Source organism: Physeter macrocephalus, chromosome 5 (genome assembly GCF_002837175.3).
Source record: "Physeter macrocephalus isolate SW-GA chromosome 5, ASM283717v5, whole genome shotgun sequence".
Classification (NCBI taxonomy): Eukaryota; Metazoa; Chordata; class Mammalia; order Artiodactyla; family Physeteridae; genus Physeter; species Physeter macrocephalus.
In genome coordinates, this window is record NC_041218.1 from 99,159,659 (window position 1) to 99,172,334 (window position 12,676).

The window sequence follows — 12,676 nt, forward strand, 5'->3', positions numbered from 1 at the left end:
CTACTCTTCATACATCAGACCGATCCCCCAGTATATCCTCACACTTCTTGGCACCTAATCTGGAAAAGGTTGGCTAATACCTAACAAAAGAATGTACTTCCCAGAAACACCTCTGGAACCCCCTCTAGCAAATCAAGAGCTGACTCAAGACATATGTAATCAGCACAGGATATGGGGAAGGGTCTCCGTATGGCCCTCTGCCTTCATGCTAGGAGCCGTACTTTCTACCTTCTGGAGCTCTTCAGTATGGTAGTCCGTCAGTTTACAGCCTTCTGGTTTGTGTCCTATCTCAGTTCCAGGCAACTCAGTCCTCCACCATCTGACCAGCCATGACCCTCCCCTCCACTTGGACTGAAAGGCAGAGACCCACCCCAGTAAGCCAGGATTTGGGACAAAAATATATGGCAGAGAAGGCACTTGACTTTGCGGTCTGTATTTGGCCTTGGAGGATCTGTTGGGAACCCCTACCTCAGACTGAATGCCCCAGGGCAGCTCCGAGACAGCTCAGCCCACTCCATCCAGGAGGGAGGACGGCTAAGAGTGCCAGCAGCTGTGCAATACTCCTGTTTCATTTCACATACACGTTAATCCTCTACGCTTCACTGGGCAGGGATTTTAAATTTTATTAGTCTTTTCAAAGAACCAACTTTTGGTTTTCTTGATCTTCTATATATATTTGTTTTCTGTTTAATTACTTTCTGCTCTTACTTTTATTTTTTATTATTTCCTTCCTTCTTTCCTTGGGTTTAATTTGTTGTCCTTTTTCTAACTTCTTGAGGTGGATTCTTAGCTCATTGGTTTGGGGCTATTCTTCTCTGTGTATGCGTGTAAGGCCTTAAGTTTTCCCCTTAGCAGTTTGTTTGTTTGGTTTTGCTTTGTTTTGGTAAAATCCTAAGTGAAGCACAAAACACACATAGAAAAGGGCATAAATTTAAATGCAGAGTTTAGGGATTTTCAGAAAGTGAACACATCCATGTACACAGCACCCAAATCAAGAAGCAGAGCCTAATTCACATGTCAGCCTGTTCTGTTTGCCTCCTTCCTTCTCTCTGGGATCATTTTCCTCCTAACAGAAAGAGCTCCCTTTTAGTATTTCTTTTAGTGTAAGCTTACTGGTGATAAATCCTCTCCGCTTTTGTTTGTCTGAAAACATCACTATTTCACTTTCACTTTTGAGCAATGATTTCACGAGATACAGAGAATTCTAGGTTAGCTGTTCTTTTCTTCAGCACTTAGGAATGTCATTTCTCTGTCTTCTGAAAAATCAAGTTTAGTGTTTTTGTCATTCCTTTGAAGTTAATGTAGGTTTGTTTTTTTTGTTTTTTGTTTGTTTGTTTGTTTTTTGCTCTGATGCTTTTAAGACTTTTCCCTTAGCCTTTGGATTTCAGGAGTTTAACTACGACATGCTTACAAGTGATTCTTGTTTTTATCCAGGCTTGATAATAAGTTATTGTCTCCTCAAAAGTTGCCTTTGCCCCACTCATTCCACTGTGTCCCTTATTCTCTCCTCTGTCCTTTCCATCCTCTTTTCTCTCTCTTTCTTCAATCTGGATATTTTCAATCAACCTATGCTCCACTTTACTAACCCTCTTTCTGCTGTATCTGATGTGCAGCTAACCCCATGTATGGAGTTCTTAATTTCAACTCTTCGGTTTTTCAATAATTAAATCCCCATTTGATTCTTTTCTGTTGGTTCTAATTTTCTGGCAAAGTCTACACTTCATTTTCTGCATATATAAATCATAGTTTCATTGAGGTCTTTGTCTAATGACTTCAGTATCAGGATCCTAGTTCCATTTTCTTTCTTGCTTTTGGTCATTTGCTTCTGTCTCTCATCATACTTGGTAATTTTCAGTTGCCATAAACTGGGTGTGGAATATTGTAGATACTTTGGCAATGGCACCTTCCCTCAGAAGATTTTGCTCTTCCCTCAGTGAGGTTGTTGGGGTGCTGGTGGCCTTGACCCAATAGAAGGATGAGCTTAGTGGAGTGCAGTCCAGTCTTGGTAAGCCTCAGTCTCCCTCTAGCTCACCCTCTTCCTAGAGATCCCTCTCCAGGTCTTTCATGGAGAGCCGAGGGTTTTCACCTGGGACCCTTCCCTGACTCTCCCTGCCAGGTCTCCTCAGCACCAAGAGACAGAAGATCTTGGCTCACTTTTCAGATGTTTTCATAATGCAGGATTCAGCAAATGTCTGAGGGGAAACCAGCTGGGTACTTGAGGTCTCTGGTCCTTCACTCTGGCCCCAGAGGGCCACAGCAGCTCTGCTGGTTTCCCTGCCACCAGGGCAAAGGGGCCGCAGGTAATCAGCTCATCTCACCAGTACTCCCTCGTCTAGAATTTGTGGTCCTTGTTGCTTCCATTATTCTGCAGTGCTTTAAATATTTTGTTTTAAAAACAGCTTATCTAGTTGGCAGCAGAAGCATTAATCTGCTACAATTACTCTATCCTAGCAGGAAGAGGAAGGCTCTAATTGCCTTTTAGCAAACACTCCACATGCAGTGATCCCAGAGAACAGAAACACTGTCTGGGGGGTGATAATAACCAGCACTGAAATAGGAAACAAAAAGCATTTATTGGATTGTTTTTGAGTTTGGATTTGGCCTTGTAACACCCGAAATAAGCACTTCCCATAAAGTAAAGTTCTAGCATCATTTCACGTAGTGATTCATTTTCATCAATCGCCCACGTTTGCTGTGGTACCATATTTGAAGCATTAACGTAGGATTTATGCTGCTGTTCTAAATAGGAAATTAGTCAAATAATATACAGTTCTTGATATGAAAAAGATGTACCAGTTATCACAATTGAAAAAAAGTTACAATTAACCATTTTTCATTCAAATAATCATAATTTAGCTATTAGAGAAACATGACTTTATCACATGGCAATTTTTATGTTAGGCAAATGTGGAAATACCTAAAGATGCAAATATCTTCTCTGCTTATTCAAAATTTATGACTTTATTTTCTTCACTTATTTTCCAATTTTGTGCAAAGTGAATATAATTAGTCCATAATACAGCTTTCTATATCATTTCTGGAAGTGCAAATCCAAGTAAGATTATATCTTTACCAAATTACAAAATTTTGACAAATCAATATGATATTCTCTAATATAATAAGGTGACTTTTTTCTGTTAGAGTCATATATTACTTTAATGAGAATTTTACTACAAAAGATATCATCTGAGAACCAAATAGAAGCACCATGTCTTTCAGGGCTGTTTATAGGAGAGCAAAGTTTTTTTGGTAAAACTTAATATGGCTTATACACTTATATAATGTTCTTCTTTTGAATGAGGTATTGGATTCAAGTTGCTGAGATTAAATGTAACAGAACAAACGTGTAAAAGGTGACTGCTTCATTTTGGATTTGGTCTAAAACCAGGGCCCCCTGCGTAAGGAACTTTAAAACTCTACCTTAATGAGATACAGCAGGCAATATCAACTTTAAATTAAAATAACTTTCCAATGTTATATCTTTACATATGTAGTAGAATCTGCAATGTTAGATGCCTTGTCAATGCACTGACAAGTGCATTCCATTTGTTAAGAAGCCCTTCATCCTTCCTTTTGTTTTGATCAAAAGTCACAGCCTTTCTCTAACCTGCTTATTTCTTAAAACCCATTTAATTCATATTTTTAAAGAAAAAACCAAGTACAAACAAACATACTGCCATGTAGGATAGACTGGGAGGACCTCAGGTTTTATACCATTAATGTTGATTATTTCTTTGAAAGAACTGCTCTTGCTGTTTCCTCTTACTGAAGCTAAATGTTCTTCAGACTCAAAATTTAATTTATGTCTTATTATTGCATTGCTTCTTGATCTTTTTCATCATTTGAAGATACTGTACTTTCCATTACTCCTTCTAGATTACTACTGAAACTGTTTCTTTCACAGTGATGATGTCTTGAGTTAAAATTGGGTTTCCTGGATTTTGAGGATGGGGTTTACATTTGTCTCACGTCTATTTTGCAAATGAAATATTCATAGACTTAGGTTCATTGTTCTTGCTAAAGAATGTTACTTACATAGATAATTTGGTTCCTTTTACACAAATAAGTGATTCACAATGGAAGACATTTCGCTAATGCACTGATCCATATGTCTGTCTAGTTCATCAACTCTGATCACACTTCCATTCATGAGATTTGGGCATTTCTGCACTGCAGACATTGTAACATATGGATAGTTAAAAACTTGCTATGAAGTTCAGATATTTGTGGTGCTTCAACCTGTGCAATGTCTGGATAGCAACAGGAGTAAGCCCCTTATTCTTAAAGAATACTTTTACCAGTTGCAGAATTCTCTGTTGACAGTTATTTTCTTTCGGCACTTTGAAGCTGTCATTCCTTTCCCTTCCATTGTTTCTGTTTATGTTGAGAAGTCGTCTGTCAGTCTAACTGTTGCTCCTGTGAAGGTAACCTAGCTCTTTTCTTCATTGGCTGATGAAGTGATCATTTTTCTTTTTTTTTGAACTTTTACAGTGATGTCTAGATGCTGTGTTCTTTCTGGATTCATAGGGCTTTTTGTATCTATAGCTTGATGTCTTTCATAACTTTTGGAGAATTTTTAACTTTAGCACCACTGTCTCTCTTCTCCTTTTGGATTACAATTTACAGGTATTTTAGACCACCCCCTAGTATCACATATGTTTATTATTTCTCTTCAATATTTTGTATCCTTTTTCTCTGCATGCCTTATTCTGGATTTCTTTTTCTGACCTATGTTCCAGTTTCCTAAGTTTTCTCCTGTATTTTGTTAAATCTGCTTTAAACCCATCCACGGAGTACACTATTTCAAAATTGTAGTTTTATAGATCCAGAATTTTCTGTTTGGTTCTTTTTTAGAGACTTCATTATTTGCTGATATTTTCAATCTTATATTTTATTTCTTTGAATGCTTTAAGTATATGATCATTAAAGCTTGTGTCTGATAACTCCAATATCTGAAAACCCTGTAAGTCTACTTATAGTGCCTGGTCTTTCTATTGGTATTTTTACCAGTAGAAAAATACTCTGCATGTGCCTGATCAATTTTAGTTGAAAACTGGACATTGTAAATGAAAACTTATGGAGATAATTTGTGGCTTAGAATGGGTTCTTTTCCTGCTGAGAGGATTTGCATTTCCTTCTGGGCTATACCTAGCAATCCAGAATAACCTCAATTGAATTTCAAGACTTAAAATGATTTGAAGGGCCACGGCTGGTGTATTTCTCTGGTATCTGTTCTGCTGTTCAGGGCTCCAACTTGAATCATGAAGGACTTAGCAGAGTCCTCCTCTTTGACAGGCTCTGAACTCTTTAAGTTTTTATCCCCTTAGCCCTGCAAGTCTGTCAAAAGTTCTTTTCACCTTCCCAGCCTCTCAGTGCATTTTTCTGGAATCAACACAGCCCCCCCACCAAGGGAAACAGCAGAAGTTTTCTCCTTCTGGATCTTGTCTTCAATATTTTCCATTGTCTTGCTAGGTCTCTGATGTCCTCAGGCTAGGATTTCCAGTTTTAGGAGGAAACAATGACTGGATTCCTAATAAAATTTGAATTTGAGATAAACAGTGAATACTTTTTTTTAGTTTTTTGTCCATTGTAATAATTGGGACAGACTTATACTGAAAACTTATTCCCTGTTTATCTGAAACTCAAATTTAAGTGGGTGTCCTGTATTTTATCCAGCAATCCTACTTCAGGCAGATTTATTTCCTTATTTTTCCAGCTTTTCTAAATGTTCTCTGAATTACCTAGTACGTCATCACTCGAAGTGGAATTCACTTTTGCTAACTGGTCAACAATCTAGCATTATTAAAAAAAAATTTGTAGAGACAAATTACCAAACAAAAAGTTAATACGTTTGCTTAAATCCTAGCTGCCATGAACTACATGTGTGACCTTGTATAAGTGGCCTTACATTTTGGCCTCATTTTCCTTAGATGTAAAATAGGAATGATAGATGACATTTATTGAGGCCTTGTTATATGCCAAGTATTGTGCTAAGCATGTTTTTTAAAAGGTTAATAATAATCACCTGTACTTCACAGGGATTTTGTGAGGGCCAAATTAGAAAATAGTATGAATGGTCTAGTGCATACTAAGAGCTAATTAACTGTTAAGACCAACTTGTTAAAATTTTTAAACTAAATCGAATATTATACTTATACCAGGGCTACTACCATCATTACATACTGATGTCTCAAGTGCTACAACAGGCCTACTAAGCCCTAAAAAATGGAGAGGAAGAAAAACAATAGTTTTCTTGTTTCTTTAAGCGATGCCATAAGTAAAGTGAAACAGTCAATACTTTTTGAATACATGCCCACCCAATAAAAATTATAGATGTAAACACACAAATCTGTAGAGGTAGAAACATCAGTATTATTCCACTTTGTGAATGAGCTGGTCACTCGTGCCCAAACCTGAAAACAAATCATGTGCCGGGCAAAAGTAACCAAAATGTGATAAGGAGATCTATTTCAGGTCCACCATTAATCCACGAGATTTTAAGATGTCAACCTCTTCCTCTGGAAGGGCAAGGACTACACCCATTGGGGAGTGGAGCATGGGCTGGATTTCAACCCCCTACTCACCCCTTGGTTGGACAACTTTATGTAGGACGTGCCTGAACAACTATACAAGACAGTTCTGTTGATGGTAAATGACTATACAACGAAGAAGGGCAACACTTATGTGTTGACTACTTCATGCATACTAGGCTTCACACATTATTCCATTTGCTGTGTACAACAGCCATACATGAAACAGTACATACAAAGCTGGCAATGGTATCACCATTCTACATTAAATCTAAGGCTCAGAGAATCTATATAACTTACTCTGTTAATGACGGGCAAGTCAAGAATTGGACTTACATCTCTTTGTTCCCACATTCCTACTCTTTCCTTCGATCACTGTGCCTTCCTAAACTTCTGTTACTACATGCATAATGACTCAAATAAACAATAAAAACTATTATAACAGAGATGCCTTGTGTTCAGACTTTGAGGGGATTTTTGAATTATTATTATTTTAACTAGAAAAGCAGAGGAAGATAGAACTACCTACCATAGGTCCCCTTAGATGAAGTATCTGAAATAATAACCAACAACCCTCTAATATTTCTTGGCCTTTGAATCTTGATACTTTTCTCAGAGGCAGCAGTAATAGCGAAAATGTAACAATGTCTTTATCTATACTTGAATCTATTCCAAAAGTCATGTAATATTAGGCCTTAGAAAATTCTCTCTGAAGAATTAGGACCCACCAGGACACTGTATCTGCTCCTGGGTTAACAGTAAGGCAGTGGAGTCAATCAAATGATACCAATAGTTCATCAGTCATTTTTTAGCAGGCATTTATAGAGAATCCCTACACTACATGCCACTGGAAATATAAAGATAAATAATACCTAGTCTCCTTCTTCTGCAAAAACTCAGTGTGGGGCTAATCACACAGATCAGTTGAATGTAACTGTCACCAAAGTAGCATGGAGTTTTGCGAGATGAAGTAATCTTAATCCATACAACAAATCACTTGTATATTATATTTTTGCATGTGTTTTAACATTTGTGGGTGACTTCCCTTCAGAGCCCATCCCTAAATAAGAAATTTTAAATAATTTAATATCTCTTTCAAGTCTGAATAGGAAATCATTTTAAATTACAGGAGATATTTAGATTAAATAAAAGGAAGATCCATTAATAATCAAGTTGATAAATACTGGAACAGACTCTTAAAAAGCTTAAGAAAAAAATACAACCTTTGCCAGTGATTTTTCAGAAAAAGATTACAGTACTTTGAAGGTTTCCATGCATTCTTGGCTCTAGACATGAACTGACCTGCTCACCTAGCAAAAGGATTCAATACAAGACTGTATATAATTTCCCTGACCGTTTTTACTCCAAGGCACTGGAATAATTTTCTTTGACAGGAAAGCTAGTACTGCCTTTCCAGGATACCTGTTATATATAATTTCCTTCTGTGCAACTAAACTTGAGGTGAGGTCATTCGGCCCCTCCATGCCGATCTCGCTGGCACCTACAGGCAGAGTAACTCATATTCTGAACTGCACTGACTCGGTGTGGTTACCTGGCCGTATGGCTCGCTGCTCATGTCCCTCCATGATCCCTAACCTACAAGATACCTGCCTCTCAGGCTGAGACAGTAGTAGATCTAGGTCTGTAGACCTAATGTGGGGTGCCTTGGAGAATATGGAACTAAGTTATAAGATTGTCCACCGAGAGCTTAAAAGGCAATCAAAGATATGCAAAATCACTGCAGGGAAAGAATGAAGGGAGGAAACAAAAAGGATTGATATATGTAAAGTAAGAATATGTCCACTAAAAGGTAAACACCCAGGCATCATCCAGGCAGTGGGAAGTCTTAACAACTACAATTCAATAGATTAAAAAAAACAAAACTAAACTAAATACAAATGTCTCATTAAAATCTGATAAACAATGTTTAATCTCACTAGTAAATAAATGATATAAAAATGAGATGCTATCTTAAGAGTATATTTAATTGATAATATTCAATGTTAGCAAGGATTCAAGAGATGATCAGAGTTACATTTTCTGGTGGAAGTATACTGTGCTTTTTGGAAAGCAGTTTGGCCACAGGAAGGGACAATCCTTAAAATAGTCCTATCTTCTAAGGAAGAATATTGCAAATCTCGTATCATTTATATGATATATAGAAAGAAACCTTTCCACATTAGCTAGGTTTACGTTCAACTACATATAATAGAAAATCCAAAGTAACAACAGCAAACAACATAACTGTGATCTATGAGGGAGGCTACAAAACGTAGTTCTTTATCTGGGCATTAGCACCCAAAATAAAATTGAGATTCAGTCATTAAAGGAGGAAAGGGAGAATGAGTTTTGATAGAGAAGGAGCAATTTTTGCTCCATTATCCTAGAGAGCAAACTTGAACTTAAAAATAATTTTCAAAAAGGCATTAATTTTAAGGGAAAATCCCAAATTTCCAAGATCAGGGAAGTATTTCCAAGTTACAGATTGATTCAATGATTCCATAGAACAAGCAATGTTATCTGCAAAGTTTGGAATTAGTAGTTGAACATGCTTATTTAATAATGTTAATTTCAAAAAAAGATTAAAATTCATTATTAAAGTTCATACACTCAAGTATGCAAAAAAAAAACCCATAGAAGATTTTTTATACTTTTCTGCATTTTCCATATTTTCTGTAATGAACATTAAAATGCTTGCTAAGAAAACTGTAGACATTAGTTTTAAAAACATTGTAATTGGAGACAAATTCCCACCTTTGAGAACCAGGACCTCTAACTGGAGATTCCTCATGTTGTTCCAAACAGAATTAATGTAAGGGACTAAGACAAAGCCTGGTAAATTTTTCAAATTTAAAGAAGAACATACTATAAACAGTAAATTGGGAAAAGCAGGTCACCTTCCAATGAACCAAACTCAGGTTGGCCACAGATTCTTTTCTGTACAAAATGCCAAAAAGTTATGGAGTTTCAGCATTATTGTCTAGTCATCGTCATCAGAAAATATGCCTCTCATGCATGTATTTCAATAACTTCTCAGAGTCTTCCTTCAGATCACCAAGATGCTAATCACAGTGAATTCAATAACAGAAAATTACAGAAGAAACAGATTGGTACCTCCTGAAATCTTAGAACTGAGAGTTTAAAAGCAAGAACTTCTGATGGGACAGGATGGGATGCTGAGAAGTCTAAATGATGGATTTAACTTGGGTACAAAATGTTAAAACCGAAACCATTTTTGATGATGGATTTTCAGAAAGAAGTTGGACCTGTTCATGAAGGCACAAGTGAAGCGGGGTTATCAGGTGTGGCTGCCTGGCTCATGGGAGGAATTGGGTAGAAGTTCCTGGGGGAGTCCTCTCTGGCCATGGCTTCTCTTCCTGGGTTATACCCTACTTCTCAGTACCATTTTATTTTTGTCTTTCAGCTGAAACTAAGATCTGCTTCAAATACTACCATGGAGTGAGTGGAGCCTTGCGAGCCACCACCCCCAGTGTCACCGTCAAAAACTCAGCAGCTCCTGTAAGTCCTGTGTTCCCCTCTTTGGTCAGAACTAACTCTGGTGCTTCTTTACTTTCCTGTTCTGTTCGTATGTTTCAGTGTGTGTGTGTGTGTTGGGCGTAGGGGTGTGTGCACACATATGGAGATATGTTGATAGATTATAAATAGGTAGACAGACAGACAGATAGAAACACACCTCAAAATCCTGAAGAGGAATGAGATCTGAAGTAAACTTATTAGAAGGCACGCATACCACTTTTTCTTAGAGAAATGTTAGGCTTCAATAGAGAGCCAGATATTTCTAATAGACTCATGCATAATAGCAGTGAATGATACGTCTCTCTTTGGAACACATTTTTTTTTAATTCCTTGGTGTTAAATATTTGAATTTCTGTGTGTTTCAAATTTTTTAGACTTTTAAGTAAATTTCTGGAATAGAATTTATGATTTTAGACTGATTTTAGTCATAGAATTATAAAATGACAGGCCTAGAAAAGACTAGAATCTCTGATCCTTTTTTTTCTTTATATAACTGAAGAAAGTGTGCCCAAGGAACTCAAGTAATGTACCTAGGGTCACACAGTTAGCTAGTTGCAGATCAGGGATTTAAATCACACCTTCTGTTCCCTACTTTGTGGCTCTGCTTAGTTCTATGGTGATAAATGCCATCTTTTCCTCAATTACAGTCTAGTTTTTACCTCTGTTGTGCTTCTTACCTTAGTTCTCAATACATCAGATGAGGCTAGCTGAAATCTCCTTACAAATGGCATTCCTTTTCCTTTCACGTAACTTAAAAATGACTGACTGGGGGAGGCTGAACTAAAACCACTGAAGACTTTGTCATGCTAGTGTTAAGTGAAAAAGATTTGGGTCTTTTTCCTATGTAAAAAAGAGAGAGAGAGAGAAAAGAAAGAAAGAGAGAAATTCAAATGAAATATGAATGATTCAGAAAGAACTTCGGCTCTAAAAGATACTATTTGCTGTTTCACAAGTCATTTCTTCCATGTGCTGAAGAGGATGGCATTGAGTCCTTGGTGGGAGCAGTAAGACAAACAGGCTTGAGGGCCAGGAGCGCGTCCGCTTCCATTCTGACAGATGGAGCGCAGAACTGGACACCGGGCTGGGGCAGAAGCGGGGTGGGAGTGGGCAGGGCTTCCCGTGAGGGGACACACAGCGGGAGGGGCGGGCAGAAGAGAGGGACGGAGCAGCCACTCTTTTCCCTGGCCCTACCATCTCTCCCTACGCTCTCCCTGCAAACTGGAACGTGACGTCTGTCATTGTACTGGGTGGGTCAGCACTCTTGAGTGTGAGAATCTGAGGAAGTACCCCCAGAGTGCCGGACCCCCATTTCCAGACCCATTTGTAAGGCCCATCTTCCAAAGAGCGTACACAGAAAAGCTGAAGCATTGTTGCCAGTTGTTCAGGCAGGAGCGAGGGCTAAATGGAGGCAGTGAAGCTGGGTCTGAACTGAACCAGAGGCAATTGAGGTGGATTGAGGTGGACAAAGCAGGAATGCACTGAACACACAACAGACAAGGAAGAGGCTGGAAGCGGAGTCTAGCTGGTTCAGACGCAGGCTTGGCCAGCTTTCCCCTGGCAGGCTTGGCCGGGGCAGAGAGTAATCTTCCCACTGCCTCATGGGTAATGAGTCCTGGGGCAGAAGGGAGCATGCATTTTCCTGCAAGACAGTATTTTAATGTGCATTTGGGTTCTGTAATAGTTAAACTCTTGGTGGCCCTTATTGTTCTGTACCATGGTGTACTTTTCAAAGGCGTTTTACTTGCATTTTTCTAGTTGATTCACAGCTCAGCTGTGAGACAGGCGGGAAGCGTCTTTTTGGGTAAGTGACCATTGGCTACATGCTAGTGGAGCTTAATAAAATCTAGCCTTTGCTTTCTGCAACTCAGTTCAGTGACTGATATAATCTAGCAGACTTCCGGGTTGAATAAACCTTTGCAGTTTGGTCTGGGACTTAAGCTCACTGTTTCTAAGGGGAAATTGCTGTTCAAGTTTTCCAAAATCAACTTGTCAATAAACTTTGAGTATCCATTTTTAAATTGAGGATGGCTGGTGCTGCACTAATCTCTTATGAAGAGTTGTTTCTCTATGGCCATTATATCATGTCCCAAAAGTCAGTGTATTAGTTTGTGGCGCTATGCTAAAACCGTAATTCTTTGAAAAGGAAGGAAAAGATTCCACTTTTCCTTTAGTATAACAAGCACTTCAGTGCTTTGAGCAGAACAGGGTCTCAATATGTGTGTTTCTTTTCTCATTTCCCTTTATCTTTTGCCTTTGTCCTACTGACATCTGTTGAGGTCCCTGTGATAAAAAGAGGTTGTCATCTATCCTTATCTTTCAGAGACTCTCATTTATTTATTAGTCTTAATTGTATATCAGAAACTGTGATGAGTAAGGGTCATAGAGTTCCATGTCGTATAAGCTGTGTCATAGAGAAGGCATAGTTATTCTGTTATAAATGATAACACTACCTGAAATGTCCAGTACCGGAGTATGAAAACCCACGGTGCGGTGTGCAGAGAAATCAGTGAGTTGGTGCCTGCAACCACTGGGAAGGCTTTCAGAGGCGGTGGTGTGTAGGCGGAGTCAGGCAGCACGAATAAAAAGCGCTTTGCCACGTTTGGAACGGA

General features: G+C 38.4%; 1 protein-coding gene across 1 annotated transcript in view; it reads left to right on the plus strand.

Annotated features, from left to right (window-relative positions):
* The window catches only part of HECW1 (HECT, C2 and WW domain containing E3 ubiquitin protein ligase 1), a 259,111-nt gene that overhangs the window by 26,319 nt on the left and 220,116 nt on the right, over positions 1 to 12,676 (plus strand). The window contains exon 3 of the mRNA XM_007124963.3: positions 9,955 to 10,049. Within this exon, the coding sequence (XP_007125025.1) occupies positions 9,955 to 10,049 (95 nt within the window). The remainder of the gene's footprint in view (positions 1 to 9,954; positions 10,050 to 12,676) is intronic.